The sequence below is a fragment of the Erithacus rubecula genome (genome assembly GCF_903797595.1).
Source record: "Erithacus rubecula genome assembly, chromosome: 1".
Classification (NCBI taxonomy): domain Eukaryota; kingdom Metazoa; phylum Chordata; class Aves; order Passeriformes; family Muscicapidae; genus Erithacus; species Erithacus rubecula.
The window spans coordinates 98862035-98882294 of NC_136658.1; the positions used below are offsets into that span (position 1 = coordinate 98862035).

A 20260-nucleotide genomic window follows, 5' to 3' on the forward strand; every position below is an offset into this window, starting at 1 on the left:
ATTACCTTGAGATGATTACATATCTCTTTCAACATGTTTGTCACCTTCAATTTTTTTATTCATTTCAAATTTCTGCCATTTAATTATCAAGGGAGACTCACAGAATGGAGAAAAGTCCAGGTTTATGCAAACCACTTAGCTCCTTATGTACCTGAGGAAAAAGTCAGGGCTGTTTAGATGGAAAGAAATCTCAATAACCAAGAGACAACAGTGTCTGATACTTCCATGATGGTGCATTTGTTCTTGTCAAATCTATGAGAACACATTAGCATACTTCAATTTAGATGACAGGTTTTCTTGGTTGCTTTTACGGACAATTTAGTCTGTTCTCAAACTCAAAAGTGCTTTTAATGTCTTGTGTTGAGGTCTTGTGATCCACATTTTTATGGTTTACTGGTAGACTGGGTAGTGCTAGGTTAGCAGTTGGACTTGATGGTCTTGAAAAACTTTTCCAACCTAAATGACTCTATGGTTCTATGATCAGCAATATAAATAAGGATATCCTGGGGAATTTTTCTTTTGTTTGTGCGATATCCAACAGCACAAAGAAAAGCAAGCATGAACACATGACACTATATTTTCTCTCTAAAGAATGGCAGCATAAGTTATGTTTTATCTTGTTCCTTTCCCTAGGTTTCAGTCTTTGGGATATTTTACTTGCTTTGTGTTTAAGAAAATTATGAAAGAAACTAATTCCAGATAAATGGCTCAGAGTACTATTCCTCTTAGGAAAAACATAGAACAGAGATGGGGAAAAGTGTAGAAAACTTAAAGTTGATCTTCAAGCTCAACTATCAACCTCAAGCATAGTAATGGCACTCAATCTGCATATCCAGGGCAATAGAACACAATGGCAGCCAGGGAAACCCACTGAAATATTTAAGAAGTAGAACTTGATTTCACACTATGTCAGTGATATGGTGGCATTCTCTCCTACAAATCAGTAACAAATCAAAATTAACTGCTCCAGGTATAGATGCAGCTATGATGCAATTTTTAAGCACTGTGCATATCCAGTATATGTTATCTGATATGAAACTGAAATTTCTCATTTGCATGCTGTTATGCTTTTGTAACATACTTGAGTGTTGGGTAGCCACAGAAGATGAAACCTATACCTCTCTGTAGAATTAATGCAAGTGGAATATATAATCACTCTAATAATTTAGGAAATGTTGAGACCTATGGTATGAATTTATCCTGAAAGGGGGAGTTCCACCAGAATTCAGATGAGTCACTTTCTTGGGGAAACACAAAGAAACTTTCTTTGTCTGAAGTTTTTTCTTCACATTCAATTTAACCTGTCATCAAGCAGAGAATGTGTAATAAGCTGCCTTTGGTGTTCTGCACCCCATTTTACTGTACTTGCTCATTGACTTTAGGAGATCTGCCATAGCAGCTATCAGAGTGCCTATCTTGTTATGTCATCCCTAAAATGCTCTTGTACAACACACTCTTGTTCCTGACAACTTCTGTAATGTTTGTTGTTTCAATTTATTCATTGAATATAATCTCCCAACAATTTAAGAAGATGACCTCCAAATAAAACTTTGTGTGGTTCTGTTGCTAAGTGTCTGGTCAATTTTTCTAAAATACTAAAATCAAATACAAAAATAGTTTACACTCCTAAAGGGAACACTATGCATAAATGACATCCCTCTGGAACTTATAGATAAGATTTAGAACATCCTGAGGAATTCTGCACTTCTTCTTTTAAAATCTTGGTATCTTTTCATGGCTATTGTACTGACAAGCACATTAGAATTGGGAAGGTGTATTTCATGAACAATAAACCCCATCAGCAAAACTTACTGCCATATCCTGGGCTGATAGTTTAAGAACCCAGTAAAATACTCTGACAGGTTAAATAAGTGGTAATGGCATCATTATAGCTGTGATGGTCCAAGAATGCAAGCAAGGAATGTGTGCAGGGAGCAGTGCAGGCATTACCACAGCCCTTGGAAAAAGCATTTTAATTTCTCAGCTCACAGGAACGTCCTCCCTGCAAGGAGATCCCTTTCCACCAGCAAGGGGGGGACACAAGTGCTGTGCAAGAGCTCCCAGCAGCACCCCAGGGCCTGGCTCTGCACCCCTGACTTTTGGAGACCTGCAGGTTTGTGGAGGTAGTTGTGTCAGCCCATGGAGTTGGTAATTGCTGTGTTATTGCTGCTCATTCTCATTGCAGGGTCTATAGGGATGACTGCTGGTGTAAGAGGGAAGAGTGGTGATTAATGGCTTGATGTGGAAGACAAAGAGTGAAATCAGACTTTCAGTCCTCACAGTTGTGAGGCCACCTGTATGCCCCAGGAATCCAGCAGTTACTAATTAATTGAACAACATAAGCTAAACTTAGAACAAATGTTCTCCACCCTATGTGGTTGAAAGATTTCTGCTTCGGATCAGACTGAAAGGAGATCATTTGTGCTGGAAAGCCTGACCAATATCACTCCTGTTTACAAAATTTTTAACCCATTTTACAGTTATGTTTAAATAGTTCTTTATTATATGTTGGTGAATTTGGCTTGTTTTTCTAGGAATTTGTTTCTTCCTGACAATTTCCACACTCACAGAATTACATACTCCAAAACACAGAGAAAATAACTAAGATAATGAAGAGTTTGTTTAAACTACCACATCAAAGAGGTATGTAGCTAAGACCTCTTAAGGCAAGACATTGATAAAATCCATTCAGCAAGTACAAAACAGTAACTCCATCACTGTGATCAAAGCTTTCCTGTGAAGCCCATAATCAAGTGAACATAACACTGGAAAATAAGAACCCATTTCTTGGAAATAAAGTCACTATTAAAAGGAGAAAATTCATTGTTTGTGTACTTGTAAATGAATGATGCCTTCTTAGGTGCTTACAGAGCCTTCATCTCTAGAAAGGGTAATGTAATTAAAGTTAACCTGTGACCAGAAGCTGAAAATGTACTTTTGGATAGAAAGATAAAACAGTCATCTGCAGTGTACAATATATTGAATTAGATAACAGCATTTGCTTCAAAGCTCAAGGACACCTCAGCATCTATAATTGGAAGGGCTCTCAAAGGGCACAGACAGTCTTTCAATCAAGGTGACACTCCTTTTAAAACAGCCCCACAACATGAAAGTCTGAGTTCCTTTTAACCTTTTAAGGCAAGTAAGTGAAAGACAAATACAGTCAGCTCTGCTTTTGACTTTACCATCTCAAAGCAGATATACCTCAGTAAAAAGTCAAATTGTGCAGTTAATAGATGTATTTGCCTTTTAAATTGTAATTCTGAAGTCTAGTGCTGACTGAAGGAGGTTTCCAACATTAACTTAGTAAGGTGTCTGAGCTTTTATAATCTTCCTGGAATTATGTTCTCTCCATTCTTGAATGCACCAATAAAGATTTATTCTTTCCCTCCTCCCCCCCAAAAAAACCCCTGAGATATAAGCCCCTCATGTCATAAAACAGGGACTATGGCAGAAGCAAATCCTGACCTTGGAAGAGGCATCTTAAAGAAGGAAACACCTATTTCCTTAGAGGAGCCCAAGAGAGGCTTTGCTTCCTTTCCAAACACTAAAGGGTGAGTGATAAACATGAAGTTTTGAAAGCTGTGCATAACAAGCAGTATTGGAATGTCATATATTTTTCTCCTTTCCTTAAGTATTCTGAGCTTCTCCTGCATTTGGATAATTGACATTCTCAAGGCAATATTTCTCTGTATGATTCAGATACTGGAAGTATCCATGAGTCTGTAATGGGAACTGCATCTTCACACAATACAGTGAGATAGCATTACTTCAAAAAGTTCATTATTTTGATTATTGAAGTATCATCCCCATATTATCTTCAGTACAGCTAATGTGGTAGAAGAAATAGATTTATTGGCTCTAAAAGGCATATTATGCTATCAGGTTAATCTGAACCAAATTGCTGCAAAACCACAGAATGTAACCCTACCTCAATTTCTGGAGGCAGACTGATTTTAAAGCAAAAAATAGATAAAGCTGTTTTAATATTAAATTGTTGCTATTATTTTACTAATTAAACTGATGCTATGACCTTAATATAATAATTTGTGTTGACTTTATATATTAGTCCTGTTTGAAGCTTGTACCTTGTGCTGCAGCAGGCTGATGGGACACAGGCAGCTTTGGCTGGCATCCAGGAGACTGCAGTCTTCAGAAAATGGTTTTCTTACAATCAATGTGAAGCAGATTTTGTCTATAATGATAGAAACTCTAAAGGGGCAGTGTTGTATTCCCCATGGTCTGAGTGTGTGTGCAAAGCAAGGCTTCTGGGCAAAGAGCAAACGCAGTTCTTGGGCAGAGCAGGCTTTTGGCACAACAGCCCTTCCTTTGGGAACACTGGCTCCTCTTCAAGTCTGGAACAGAAGCCACAACCCAGCTGCTATTTAAAGATTGAGAGCAATTTCTCTGAATTTAGTTTATTCCATCCATCAACTACACAAATCTGAAAGGAAATGCAATTGGTACCTGGGGAACAGAGCAGGATTTTATCAAGGAAGGAAGTGATAAGGTCGCTGTCTTCCCTGGGACAGAGAGAAAGAGAGAAAGACCACTGATTACCACCTCTGGAATATGCAGATACAGACTGAAATAAATTAAATTCTAGCAATTATCAGATCATGCTAATATTAAACTGTACCAAATAGAAATCACTTGAATCAGCATATGATTAGCAAACAAACTATTTGTTTAATAGATGCTAGTTCTATGATTTGGGGTGGGTGGCTAAATTTCTCCATTCTTTTCAACCAGTTGTGGACAGATGGATTTAGCCTTCATAATCAAAGATATTAGAATTTTTTTTTTTTTTCATCAATGCCCATGCTTTAGGGACAACATTTAATTATCCCCATCAGCTAGCAATCCATCTGGATTTTGGCTACATCAGTACAAATGTCTGCCCAGGTGCAGATGATGCAAAGAAGTGTTGGCTGGGGTTTGGTTTCTTGCTGCCAGGCAATGAGAAGGAATCCCTCAGTCTCAGTCAGATCCAGGGTATCTCATGGGGCAGTTTCTGCCATGCTCAAAGTTGCAAGTGATGGTCTGAGGTGAGATGCAGAAAGTGTGGCCCCTCTGCAGACTCTAAAATAAGGATAACAATCCCTGACAAGCCTTGGGACTCTCACAGAATGGATGTGTGTTGGTAACATACTATGCAGCTGGAGAAAAATTGGCCAGACTTCAGCTTTCTGAACACAGACCTCCAACATTAGGTTGAGATTCACCACAACAGCAATATAAAGGCTGGATGATTTTAAAAATCAGTTTGAAATTATGTTGTAGTAATGAAATAGGTAGGAAAAAAGGTAACAATGCAAAATGATGTTTTTGTCCCAAGACAGCAAAAGTAAAGTAACGATAAAATTACTGTTCAGTTTTGCACTGTTCAGTTGTCATTCACATTAAAGAAAATTCTTTAGAGCAGGAAATTATAAAAAGAAAATTAAAAACACACTAGGCCAGATTTAAAAGTCAATTTTAATTACACTAATATAATCTTTAATTGTAAAAGTAGCCTGAACTCTGAGGGCAGGTAGTATGATCTATCTTTTGCTCAAAGTAATTAGTTAAAATAAAAAAAAGAGGTGATTAAAGGCAGATGTGAATTAGTTCTTAGACTCTAAGAACATTCCTTGGATGTGCTGCCAAGGAACAAAACACTTTCATGGAAGTGAAATGACACCAGATCCCAAGATATCATGTGAAGAGAACTTTAATAGTTTGGATGACTCCTGGTTCAACAAGAAAATTGGCCAGGGTCATTACAGGTGGAGTGGACAAACTATTAAACAGGAGAAACAGATCATGCCTTGCTAGTGATTTACACACTATTTGTTAGCAGACTGAATTCATGGGGGTTTTTCCTTCATCCTGGAAAGGTTAGAAACAACTCCAGTGCAAATACAACCTTGACAAATTTATTCTGAAAGGCAGGAGGCTTAACAAGCTGGCTGTGGCATCAGGTCATATCCCTAACCATGTCAGAGTTGACTCTCTGCAGCATCTTCCATTGTCATCTGTCAGAAAAGTAGGAGCCCTCAGCTTCCTGAGAGATAGATAAAAACTCTCACTTTCATCAGCAGTAGCAATAAGTAGTGGAAGAACTTTCTCTGGATCCTCCCTGAGCTCTTCACTACCTTACTTTGCCTTAACACTGTGCTAAGAAAGAGCAGAGACACAGAGGAACATGCTTGTTTTAGGATGGTTAGGGAAACTGGACCTGAGGATGTTTTTCCAGAGAGTCACCATTAACCAGACGTTTTCCAGCACTGGTTATGTTAGAAGGTCAGAGAAGGGCTAACAATGCTCCCCCATCATCATCCTGGGACCCCATCCAAGGAATGCTCCAAGGGCAGAACAGGAGCCAGGGTGCTCTGGCCTCCAACCTCTGTGTCATCCAGGAAGGCTCTGTGCCAGGAGCAGAGGTCAGGCAAAAACAACCTTTTGCTGCTGAAGGGAGTCCTGCCAGGAATTCCAGCAGCAGCTCTCAAGAAGGATGCCAATGAGCAGGTCTGAATACCAATGAAACCCAGGGCCAGTGACTCACTCCAGATGATGGGCATCCTGCTGTGAAGAGCTGTGGCACCACCCAGGAGAGCAGCACCTGCCTGGGGCACTGCAGGCTGGGGCTGTGTTTATGCAGCAGCTGAAATCACTGTGCTGGGGATACCCACACCATTTATTCTGGTTGACTTGATAAAGTCATTTTCTGCTCTAAAAGCACTCCTGAGTGCTCATGGCAACCCAGTGCCACCATGTGGCACCTGGGCCAGGAAGCCACAGGGCTGGTGTTTTCCCTGGACACAGGGTGGGCAGATGCAGATCCCCACTGCTCTGTCACTGTGTATGGGGGAGGAAGGCAAGCTCTCCCTGGCCTCCCTCCTCTTCTCCTGCCAGCCCCTTTTATCCAAGTAAATCTGAATTTCCAGTGGCAGGTGGGTGCCCACCCTCTGTCGGCTGAGCTGCACCTCTATCCTCACCAGACCCTTCAGATCCTGATGTGCTCTCCAGAGACACAGATCAGTTTCTATGAGTTCTCCTGGCAGAGGGTAATGGATAATGTTTCCCAGCAGACAACACACCCTGAATTTTAGCCCTCTGCTTGTCTTTAGCACACTGCCCAAGAGAAGCAGAAACCACTTACATGTTACTTACTCTTCTTAAACTCAGTCTTGGAAACAGCTGAGGAATTGCAGTTTAAATATTTCAAAAAAACCCTACCCAAGGCAGAGGCAAGCGTGGCAAATTTCAGCTTGAGCAGTTCTGTGTAGTGATAAAGCAAAGAAAACAGAGCTAATGGCAAATACTAAGCAGCCTTAGCCACAGGCAGTATTAGTAGCTCCAGCAGGAATGTGTGGTGTTTTTCCCATAAATTCTGCATTGAAGTGCTGTATCTCTCACTCTGCTTCTGTTCAGCTAACAGCAAAACCCTAAGCAAACTTCTCTGTATGCACAACCCTAATTGAAAACTAAGTAAATTAAATGAATTCTAAGCAGTGCCAATAATAGCTACTAGTTATTTTGCAGTAAAAATACCAATATTTTATCAGTTTTTAATAACTGTGTTTTCCTGCTGCTTGCAATGACAAGAAATTTCTTCCAGTAACAACACAGTTCTTCCCATGAAATTATTCAGGAAGCCTCAAATGAGCAATATATTAGAAACATGCTAAACAAAATTACTGAAATGTAATTGTGCAGCAAAGAAACAGATATAAAGGAGGGTCTATTTCAATTTCCATTTGGTGACTTTGCCTTAATCTCATTTCCAGTGAAACGCTTTTGTAAGGGTTTCCATTCAATAACTTTCACCATCACTGACAAATGGAAAGAAAGATATAGTGCTGGGTAGCATTAAACAATTTCTAGGGAATATGCTATCACATTCATCTTCTTTTATACTTGTAATTTATAAAAATAATTTGTGAATTTTTTTAGCCTCTTCATTACCTGAAAAAAATATTTACAGCTTTTATACAATTATTATTATTGAATATTTCTATTCAAATATTTTTTTTAAAAGCTAATGTTCTACATAAAAAATGAAAGGTTGCTTCTTCAGCTGGCCTATATTCTCACTCCAGTGTCTGGATTTGTGGGACACTTCTCATGACCTTACATTTTATGAAATTTGTCAACCAAGCAAGAGTTAACAACATTTTCCTTATGCAGCTATCCAGTAACAAAACTCTTAGTTTTCATTTGCAATGAAGGCAGGAAAGCAGTGCTATTGTTGAGCCTGCACTGATGTGTTCCCACTGGGGCCATGGAGCCACTTGCTCAGGGCTGTCCCTTCACAGAGCACCAGGAGGGCTCACAGCACAGGACAGGCTTTCAGCACAGTCTGAGGGGGCAGGGAGTCTTCTTCAGTGATTCAGGAGTTTGTAAAATATTGGAATCACCATCCTAAAGGTTATTCAAATCTGTCTTTAACACTGTAGGGAAAAGTTTCTTTGGTTGATACTGAACAGAAAAACTGAGAAAAAACGATCAGGAGTGTTGAAAGGTTTGGTGGTGACAAAGAATTTCCAGAGATTTCAGAGAACTTTAAAGAAAGAATAAATTATTTCTGGTTTATTGAATATTCCTCAGATACTAGTTAAATGTCAATTCAGTCCCAAAATGTCTTTCCCCTTTATGGTACTCTGCCTTATTCAGAGGCCAAATAATCTTATTGCTGAGCCTGGTGAGCCCACATCACACTAGAGAATGGAGACTTATGCAAATCCCATGTGGTAACATGCTGATGGAGAAACAGCTTTTATGCCAAAATCATTCTTACAGAACCTGCCATCCAATTCTAATTAGAAGTTGGAAAATTTTAATGAAAGAAAACCATGAATATTTTACAGACAATAGCCTGCTGGTAAAGTATTTAAATTCAGCTCTTCTGCTTCTCTCTTTTTGCCTACATCCAGCCTTTGCCAGTGCCTCCCTTGGGGGACTCAGAGATGCACAAATTGTAGTCTCTCCTCCAAGCACTGTCTCTGATTTCCTCCCAGCCAGCTGTGGTCAAAAGACTTGCTGGGAGAAAAGCTCCTTCTTGCAGAACAGTATTTGTTAGGTCTTGCCAGAACAACCAGGCTTATCCCTACCACTCCACAGTCACTGGCATGGATTTCTAGTGACTCATTGCTGCCAAAATAATCTGATATGGTAGCTTACATCTAGAGCTATACAAAATATTTTCACTTCAGTGACAATGCCCTTAATTTTATTGGTCATTTCCATGGTAAACACTGTGCAGCATGGCTAGAGTTTGCAGTCATGATTAAACCTTGTTTCCATAGGTGATATGAATGTGCAAGGATGAAACTCTAAGAACATGTTGGACAGCTCAAGGCATAGGTAGCAGCTAGGGAGATTTATTAACTTGGCTCAATGTGGCAGGCACCTAACTTCCACACAAATTACAAAACTTAGGTACTTAGCCTGTTAGGCTGTTTTGATTTACACTCATCAATGCACACCTACACTGGCAGGTCTCTAAATACCTTTAAAACCTCCTCCATTAAATCATAAATCTCCTTACAACCATTTGAACTTTCTTTGTGCTAGGACTGAAGGATATGTAGGCACCTGTCTGACCCCTCACCCTTTGAAAGCCATGTGGAACCATACATATCTCATTCTGTATCCTTGAGAGCCTGGGATCTTACTCACAAATCACATCAGAAATTGGAGCCTCTTTATGAAACTGTATCTGGATTCTTTCAGTTAAAGAAAGCAGACTGAAAAAATTACTCTGCTGTTCTGACATGCTAGCAGAAAATTAGCTTGAATGCACAGAAGTAGATAGTTATACATAAAAGCCAAGAATGAGGATTGCATTAAATACCAAAGTGATCATGAGCAGTAACAGTGAGATTTTTTAGGCTCTTTTAACCACATTTTCCCATTCTAGTTTCCATTTGTTAATTTAAAACAAGTGTGTATTTTCCCCACTTGAGGGGTTTTTCGCTGTAATGGTCACCATGGTTATCACAAAGACAATTTAAATGCTAGGAATGCACAAAATTGACTTTTAGTGCTTCATTCTGGAAAATACTTAAAAGTCTTGAAGCCTGTGGATAAAAAATCTGGTTAAAGAAACCTCTCTGCTCATTTATTTCACAGGTTTGTTCATCTGGATGGTTAAGAGTGGGCACATTCCTGAGAGATAGAAATCTGCATCTGGCCCTTAAACTGGCTATGTTTTACACCAAAGAGTCATTGTGGGCTGCAAACAAGAGGAGCTGTAATCCTGCCAGTGGATCTGGGACTCTCTCCTCCTCAGTTAGCATCTGTACCAGGCAGTTCCTTGCAGAGGGGAGCATTTATTACTTCTGCCCCCTTCAGTTAAGCCTAATTTCCATTCAGTGTATTTTGAAGCTGAAAAAGGTGTTACACATATATCTGGGGAACCAGCCAGGATTTGTCTCCTCTGGCCTCCAAAAGGTGCCCAGCTGTTCCTCTATTTAAATTTGACAGCCTGAATGTTTCCTTTAGGAGAACTCCTTCACAGGACATTGCTTATTAAAGTTTCAAGATTTACTTGCACCTCTTGTAAGACTTACCCTCAGCTGTTGGTCCTAACCCTTGTGCAGACCCTGCTGGCAGTGCTTTCCTCTCCTCCTCCTCCCCTGCCTGCCTCCAGCTCTGCCCCATTGCATCCACACCTGTGTTCTCATGCAGCACAGGCAGCTGCAGGACTTCCAGAGGGGGAAACAAGCCAGCTCAAATCATCCCCACCGTGGGTATTCCCTGCTAGACTCCCTGCAGCTCTCCAAACTCATCCCTGATTGCTGTCTTTGCTTTTATTTTTTGTTAACAAAAACCATTAAGCTAGGAACACTGAAATCCCCACTGAGCCTTTTCCTTTTCCAGAACTGCCATATAGAGCCTGGCACAGATGTAATGGGAGTCTCAGAAACACAAAATCAAGCCAATGTAGTAAATTCCCACTGGAAATGATCATTGACATCTATAAAGTTTATCCTCTGCCTAATATAAAATCCCTTGGCAGAAATGATGCAAACTTGCCTTCACTGAATGTATTAGTGGAGGTGGGGGGATAACTCTTGCTAATAAATAGACTGTAAATATTCCATAGGCTTCCTACATCTGAAATGGACAAAGGAAATGGAAAATTAAAGGAAAAGGAAGAGGAAAAGAAAATGAAGAGAAAGAGGAAAGAACAAAGTGTTCTCCTGTTTTATTCAGGTTTCTAGTCTTTGGGTTGTTTTTTTACTCTCTCAAGACAGAGTAGGAACTGTACAATTACAAAATCTGTAATGAATTATGAACTCCAGCTTTTAGACTCAGCTGAGGATTTGTGCAGGCAAGACCTTTAAGTTATGTGGATTCAATGGCTGCTCTCTTGGCTTTCATGTAATCATGGCCAAGTCATTAAATTCTGGGTTTCAGCCTTGTTTTTGCTCTGGTAGTGATAACTAAAGCCAATTGATTTTTGCAACTCTGCTTATTCATAGCAAAATCTGAAGATTGCTCAAAAATGATTGTTTTTCTGTTTGCTTTTGGAAGCAATAGAGATAAGGCAGAATTTTGCACAAGGAAAAAATCCAACATACAGGCTCAGAGCAGATGACATTAACCAGTCTGCCAGTAGAGCTTTGACTCCATTGATGGGAGCAGACTGCCATGGGTGCTGTTTGGAGTGAACAGCTCTGCAGACACAGCCTGAGGAGCTGGGAATGCACAGCAGTGGCTGAGCACAGGCAGAGGCTCCAGGGAACTGAGGCTACAAAGGCATTCATGTGACCATTTTCATTGCAGGTGTAAAGATGAAATTTTCCAAATTCACGTAATTTTAGTGTCTTCAGAATTTGGCATGCTGATTAGATATTCATGCCCAAACAAAAAGGAACACAGAAACATTTAATTTCCAAAGAGAAGAGAATGATATTTTGCTTTTTCTCCTAATTTTCTCTTTTATAATTTATTTCTTCTTTCCTTGTCCTACACTTGCAACACTAGACTATCTATGGAATGTCCTAATCCTGCAATTTATAGCATAGCAATGTTTCCTCTTGGCTGGAGTTTAGAAAAGTGATGCCAAAAACATAAAAAAAAAAAAAAAAAAAAAAAAAAAAAAAAAAAAAAAAAAAAAAGAAATTACCCAAGTATTGAATTTATCTCAAAAGAGAGAACAAAAGACATTAAAATCGAGAAAATCCAGGTGTATGGAACAAGCATATACTGACTTAATTGAAACCCAGAAATCCTAATTGCTAGAAAATGCTAATAAGCAAAACTACTGGGTCCTTAAGCGAACATTTTACTAAATCACAGGCATTTAATTTCCTCTTGTTCATTTCAATAGAATGCATTGCCTGAAAATAAAGCACCAAAAGAAATGCGAAGATTCTGTTTACAAAAAAAATAATTGTTGTGACAATTAGAGTTTCTTCAAAATGATATTTTAAAATATTATCCATCAGCTAAGCTCAGAGAAAGTACATAATTTAGCACTAATTTGCCTCTAGCTTGAAACAGAGGGCATATTTCAGTGACGTGTCTTGAGTAACTTTAGCAAGGGATTTTAAAGGAGCTCTTCATTTGACTCAGGGGATGGAAAGGTCTGGCACTTTGGAAAGCCCAGTGATGCAATATCCTTATATTTCTAATGAGAGCAACTTCATTAGTGCATTTTTAAAAGAACTTTAAGTGATTAACTGATAATTAACCAGTGGAATTGATTTCAATTTCAGACCATCAGCCCACACATTGTTAGGGAAATTTAGGTACAGAAAACTTTTCTGCAATTTGGAAATGAGACTTGTGGAACAGAATTAAGAGATTTTGTTTAGAATTAATCTGCAAGGTTTATATTAGTTATCTATGTTTGATATGACCTCCATTTTATTCTTCTGACTGGACAATTGGAATATTCCTGGTCTTTCCACTAAAACACCAAGACTGGCCCTCAAGGTAAATTAAATTCCCAGTCAGCCTACGAATTTCTCAGGACAAATTATTCATGCAGAAGAACAGCCTCATTTCTTATCTTTGTTTCCTACTGAAAAAGCTGTGTTAGTAATCCTCTCCCATGCAGCCAGGTATCCCTGGGAGCTGTTGTGACACTGAGTGATCCAGCCCCATTCCATTAAAGCCAAGCATTCAGTATCCACCTGATGGTGTGAGGTTGAGACCTCTGGTGCTCTCGGCACCAACTTCGTCGGGCTATCTTAGATGAGCAAAGCAGCTAATAGTTCTAAAAAGGTTATTTATTGCAGAAGCACATCAGTCTCAAAAGGCAAGCAGAAAAGCGATGGCAAAAAGCAAATGGCAAGAAGCAAAAAAGGCAAATGGCAAAAAGCATCAACTCTAAACATGCTCCTATACAGACTCTTCCTAACAAGCCGAGACACAAACTCAGACCACCACTCCTTAATCTATTACAATTCTAGTTTCTTAGCACGCTAGGTTATGTATAAACTACACATGACCTATCTTGTTCTATCTGAAAAATGTAAGCAATATTCTTACTACAGCTCTTTTATGTCTAAGCACTGACTACAGCTGTGGGCCTGGAGCCTCTACTGAAAACATCATCATGTTTTTAACCTTCACTAGAACTCACACTGCTACTCTGGCATCTAAACCTCTCACTAAAAGCATCAGAGCACATACTAAAACTTACTGACTTACTTACTTATCCTAAAACTTAAACTTACACCTCTACCTTATGTGCGAGTGGCTTAATATACTTCAATCCATCCAAAGGTTTTAATTCAATCCCTGCACTCTGATTTCACTCTTAAGAATTCAGAGACCCCTGAGTCACAGATGGGGCTTTCCAATGAGCTCAGTGCAGCTGTGAGTTGGCATTCACTAAATTTGCTTAGCAGTCTTCCCTCTTCTCTGCCCAACAAACCATGATTGTGCTGGCCCAGCTTTATTAAGAAAATTGGGTTATTAAGGTATGGGGAAATGTATGCCCCAAGAATATTGGTACAGACTACATGGACACTGACAGCTAAAAGGGAAAAGCTTCTGAGGAATCAAGTCTGGTTTTGGGCTGGGACTGAAGGTCCACAGAAATGAATGGACCAATAACTTCAGAAAAAGCACATTTTTCATCTTAGTGGTCACATTTAGTGCTTCAATGTTTTTTTTTTTTAAATTCACTGAAGATACAGAAACTGTTACACATTATTCCCCAATAAATGGACGTTCAGCTCTGAATCTTTTTACAAACCTAATACCAGCAACAACTTTGGTAAAGCTACACCAATAACTGGAAAAAAAAAAACCCAAACAACAATAAAGACAGGTCCTTTGCTTTAACACAGAATGGGTGATAAATACAGCCTTGTGAACTGTGTAAAAGTTTTATTGTGCAGAAACCTGGTAAAAGTCTAGCAAAAGCAAAGGAAAAAATGTGAAACAGCACAGACATCTCAACTGTGCAAGGCTTATAGCACAGTTATATAACTTATATTTCAGCAACATAAAAATATATTTAATCAAATCTACCAAGAACTATTTTAGGAAGGAATTCTGTATTTCTTCTGTTACTCTTCAGCTGAGTATTTTGCTTCCATAAGGCACTTCCATACACAAGAAGCAATTGCTTTTTTACAACCTCCACTCAAAACCTTTTCCATCCATTATAATTATAAAACAAATTCACCTTCTTTCCTTTAGATTTACAGAAGGTTTTTCACATCTCCTGAGTAGGAATTGATCTCATCCACGGTCACAGGCTGCTTCAACGACACTGGCACATGTGACATCCACAGGGACTATGCCCATTTCCAAGGAAAGTTGGCATAATTTTCCTCTATCATACTCATTTTCACTTTACCATTTCCCCACACTTTTATAAAAATGTGGGTATCTCAAACATCTTGCTGAAAGACAAATCTTACAAATCTAGTTTTATCTTAATTTTCTGTAAACAGTCATTCCCACCTTCTCTGTCTGCTCTTCTGCTGGATGATGCCATATCATCTTCACAGGTGAGCCAAAGTGCTTCAGCTCCATTAGAAAAAGTTCAGTCATACACATAATATGAAATCTAAATTCTATTTCATCAGAATGAAATTCTGGCTGAAACCTCTCCTTCACAAAAATAAAAACAAAATAAAACAAAGCAAAACAAAACAACAACAAAAAAGTAAAACACACAAACCCACAAGGATAAAACACAGTGCCTGAGCATCTACTCACACAGCCCTGTCATCAGCTACTTTATGGCAGTGTCATTCACCTGAGATAACTCCAGATCTATTAGGCAAATTTGGCTGCCCAAACATTTCTCTGCATGTCTCTGAATATTTCATCCACATTATAAGTGAAACTCTTTCTTTTAATATTGACCTTTGTTATTTGACTTCTGTTCACTGTAAGTTCAAAACTGCTCCTTAGTTCAGGTAGGGAATTGCTTTTTCAAAGCAACACCTGAGGCACACCAGAGTAACAAGGAAATTCAGCTGGCACCATCCTCTCTGCACTCCCTGCTGCCAACAGGAGTCAACAAAGTGCTGTGCCAGGAGCCACCTGGGATGAGCCACCTCCAGCAGCAATGCCCAAATTTATGGTACTGCTGGTGCCTATGGGTTTCAAACCTTGTCTCTGTGTCCTGGAGCACCCAGAGCTCTGTCCCATCCCTGGCAGTGTCCCAGGACAGGCTGGATGCAGCTCTGAGCATCCTTGGGGAAAGCATCCCTGCCCTTGGCAGGGGGTTGGAAGTACTGGTCTTCAAGGTGCCATCCACCCCAAATTCCTCTGTGGCTCTGTCATTATCCATGGTGGCTGTAAGTCCATCTGACATTCTCCAAGCCTGGTGTTGCTCTCCTGTCCAACTCAGCAAGGAGCCCACACTTCCAAAGCATCAAGGTAGAAGGCTCTTGTACTTGGGAAAGAGGAATAATATTGCTCATCCATCCTGAGAGACAGTGCCAAGAACCTGCCTGAGAATCCTTTTATTATGCCTGGCCCAGAAAGATACAACAGGTGAGAATTTCCCTAAGATATTAATGTCACAAAAAGAATATATTCTTGCACCAAAAATTGATTAAAATTAAATCACAGAAGTTTTATTAATTCTCATTCTATCTACATAAAAGCCCTAAATCTAAACAGACAATAAAAACCACAGAAATCTTTTAGAAATAATTTAATAGATATAAAATATCATACTTGTGCTTAGCAAACACCCAAACACTGAGGAGCAGGTATATTTTACATACTGACCAGGAACCCTATCTCTGTTTAGGGTCCAGAGAGGATCTAACTTCACAGTACTGATGAAAGGGTGAAATAATCTGAGGATAAAATGAACATATATAAAGTAGGAAATGAGATTTATGTGTGAAAGTCAAAGTCAGAGTCTTGCCCTTTCAAGCAAATTGCGTTTGTGAAAAAAAAAAAAAAAATCTCAATATTTAGTTCACACAGAATTCAGTAGGTTTCTATACATACATATGTGGACCTGCTTACATAAAGCCCTGTGTAGAACATGAACACAGAATAATAAGAATACTGGATTTCTATTCTTAGTATTGAATCACTAATAATGAAGGAAATCAGTGCAGTGCAATTTCTTTTCCAAATAAAATTCAATGGTATCCATATACACCATTCCAAACTCATCATGATTTTTTCTGCCCATGGCTGTGTGGGGAGAGACAACATCTATTTTCCTTCCATGTACAGTTCTTAAAAACAACATTGTAATTGAATAATTCAGAAATACTGAGTCTTGGAGCATTTATATGCCAGTGCTCCAGATTAATGCTTCAAAATCCCAATAGAATGCCTCCATAAAAATGTAGAGGTTTCTTCTGAAAAACTACTTCTTCTGGTTCCCCATCCTCTGCTCAGTCTCCCAGCACCGTGCAAGCAGCCATTCCAGTTCCTTGCTGTTCCCCTGGCTCCTCCTGTCTGTCCTGTTAGGATGAGCCACAGGGATGTGCAGGTGCAGATCCTTGGCTTCCCCAGGGAGCTGCCCTCATCACCAGGCTCTCACAAACCCTCAAACTGCACCTCTTGGCAAAGCCCAGCTAGCCCTACAAAAGAGCCCAACAGACAACTTCTTCTGACAGCTTTTGAAGGTATCTGACTTTCTTACTGGCTTTTTTCCCTTCTGTCTTTATTAACTTCACCTTCTAATTAGGTCCCATGAAGATACATCTCCTCATTTATGTTAAAAGGTTCATTGACCCTCTGGCTTACTGCAATAACCCAGTAACCTGTGAGTACAGTAATTAGGACATTATAAAACACTGAGTTGATCTGCACACTTCACATTTAGAGGAAGAGACGTGTGCTGTGTTGCAAAGAGACCTGGCTGAAGCAATGGAAGCCCAAAGTGAAGGAAAAAATTAATAATTTAGGAAAGAAAGTTTGGGTTATTCACGGGAAGAAGAGATTGATTGGAGCAACAAACTTCAAGGAGAGTTGCTAAGGACAGCACTCAATTTGCTTCAAGAAAACTCCAGGAGTAGTAAAGAATAAAAAGAGGCAGGAGAGGGAAGGGCAGCAATCACTCATTGACTTTTGTAACACATTCCTACTGCAGCAGACTCACAGTAACAGAGCACATGATAAGAAACTAGCCAAGAGTCAGTTCAGGTCTCATGCTGCTCCTGGTGTGACCTGTGAGATGCAGATGGTCCCAAATTGTCCTCACTGCATTCATACAACAGTCATGCAGCTTCACAAGGATATTCATGCAAATTCAGGAGGCACAATTCAATCATTAAGGAAATCACAGCACCTTCCCTGAAGTGTTTTTCTTGTGAAGGCAACTGGCTCATTCTATTCTTATTTACTATTAAACTACTTTTCAGCCAATAAAAGTAGAATGTGTCAAAATGCCTGACAGCACCAAACACCAAGAGACAGATGAAACTGCAGCTAGGAGCCGGTGCTATGCATCACTGCGGGCACGATGTAGGATTTCAAGCACTTGTTTCAGACATCCCTGGAAGTAATGGTTTATGGACCACATCCTGAGCTTTTTAATCATCACAGATACACTGCCTTCAACAGGAGTGCACTGCTAAATATATGTGTACTGATGCACAACATGATACTCTAAAACAAGTGTATCGAGCTTAAATCTATGTCAAAATAAAAAACACATTAAGTGTGTACATGGAACTGTACTTGTACCAATGAAGAATGTAGCTCATTAAATTGCTAGATTTAATGACAAGATTGTTAACATTGCAGAGATATCTGCAAAATCCTTTGGATCATCCTGGATTATCTCTTCAGCTACTCCTCTTACATAATTTTTAATTTCCTTGGCAGTTAATCCTGTTATGGAGGAGGTTTTGAACAAACACTTTAATTTTTGCAAATTGATTTCCATGATATCCCTTTTCCATTGTGCCCCTTCACCGTTCAAGCTCTGCAATAATATTATGTAATGGAGCCCACACATCACCCTTCCCTCTTTTATAAAACACTCACATCACACCATGTACTTTTACAGGCACCTCAGAAAAATGATTTGCTGGTTACAAAACCCACACACAATTCTTTTTTTTTTTTTTTCCACAGAGATCCTGATTTGCTTCTTCAACATCAGCTATTTATCCCTGTAGCAACCTGAAAAAATAGGCAACGTTAGTCACTCCTGTAAATCCCGAATAAACGATGTCAACGATTACAGTTTACAAAACTGTTACTGCAGGAGACACCTCAAAGTTCATCAATGAAATAAAGTGTGTCTTAAAGTCTAGTGCTATTCCTATTAATCACAGCTCTCCAACTTTATAGAAGCAGGCACAGTTTGAGAGTATGTGTGTTTGGGGAGCTCAGTTTGCTGTAATTCCATAAGCATTTGTCTTCCCTGCAGAGTCATGAAGCCAAAGGGACTCAATCCAACGTGATCTAACTTGGAGTGAAAATGCAGGGGTGCAGCTCAGTGACTGAGAGACACCTCTTCCACCTGACCAGATGTGTGCCTGTGAAACTGGTCCCTCAAAGTCCTGCATTTCATGTTTGGCCAGGAGAAACAGGAAAGGCCATGGTGATGCACTCACAAGCTTCAATTCTTTCTCAAGAAACCCTGGTTTTGATTTTTTTTTTTTTCCAATTCTCCATTACGTTGGAAGATATAGCACCACTACACCTAAAGGTTTGAAAGGAAGGAGTTTCTGGAAGGAAGAGCTACCGTAGTGTCAAGGTTTGACTTGGGTTTGCCAATTTTAATATATTTAGTTTCTTTTAGAGATAGGATATAGGAGCAAAGACAAGGCAGGTGTAAAACTTAAAAGGGTATAAGAAGAAATTTATTAAGAACACAAAAAAAAAACTTCAGATAGGATTTCCAGATTATTCCCTCCTCCCCCTTCCTTCATCTTCCACATTTCTTAACAACAACATACAGAGAACACCTCAGTCAGTTATCTACTTAAATAATCATTTCAGTTCACTCTAGAGGGAAAAGTTCCTTTTTTGGTTTAGGCTTAGGGGGTGTCTCACTTTCACAATCTGCATCCACCCAGGAAATACTGCAGATTATGACTCTCCTCCCATCTCCACAGTCCTTCCAGAGCTGTACACTTGAGGTATTACTTTTAAAGGCAGGCTGCTGAAAAGCAAAATTCTTTTCATCTCTTTTTCTATTAAATGTCTCTGTCCATATTTCCAGTCCCAAAACAGAGAGAGCCCTATTTCCTCAAGGCAAAAGGTCCTCTTTTCAAGCATTTAAGCCTCCCCAAGTATATTTCACAGTTAAAAGGAATTTCAATGTAGTCACAGTCCACTTATAGCCCACAAAAAACAGTTTTCAGCTACTTATCAGTGGCATCTCTTCAATCTCTTCCCATCTGGAAACTTAATCTTCATTTCACTGACTCCAGTTTGACTTCTTGCTTTACTTTTTTCATTCCAGGGAGCTCACTAGAGTCTCATCCAGGCATTGGTTAAACTTGCATCCAGAGGGTGAAGGAGCTGGGCCAGGCCACGCTGGGAAAAACGTGGCCACAGGGGCCATGTGGGAAAGGCCGGACTTCTTTCTGCTGCGTGGTCAGCTGGGGCCTCTCCTCTCAGAACAGGGGGGAAGGGAGAGGGCTTGGGGGGCTCCCCCATCCCCTGCTCGGCCATGCTGCGTGGAGAGGGAAAACGGGCTGAGCCGAGCCCAGGGCTGAGCAGGGCCGAGCTGAGCCAAGCCTGGAGCTGAGCAGGACCGAGCCAAGCCTGGAGCTGAGCGGGGCCGAGCCGAGCTAAGCTCAGAGCTGAGCAGAGTTGAGCTGAGCCTGGAGCAGAGCTGAGCCTGGAGCTGAGCAGGGCTGGGCTG

The 20260-nt window shown here is 39.9% G+C and overlaps 1 protein-coding gene across 5 annotated transcripts in view; it reads right to left on the reverse strand.

Moving 5' to 3' along the window:
- The window catches only part of LOC306809084 (uncharacterized protein), a 233254-nt gene that overhangs the window by 14715 nt on the left and 198279 nt on the right, over positions 1 to 20260 (reverse strand). The window contains exon 4 of one of the 5 annotated variants that reach the window (XR_013776161.1): positions 6 to 151. The exons of 3 other annotated variants lie outside the window; for them this stretch is intronic. Coding sequence is in view for 1 of the 2 variants with exons in the window: in XM_079320221.1 (XP_079176347.1) it covers positions 16982 to 17015 (34 nt within the window). In the remaining variant the exon portion in view is untranslated. Of the gene's footprint in view, positions 1 to 5; positions 152 to 16269; positions 17016 to 20260 lie in introns of those variants that run through there. One more of the 5 variants, XM_079320221.1, reaches the window with a different exon arrangement.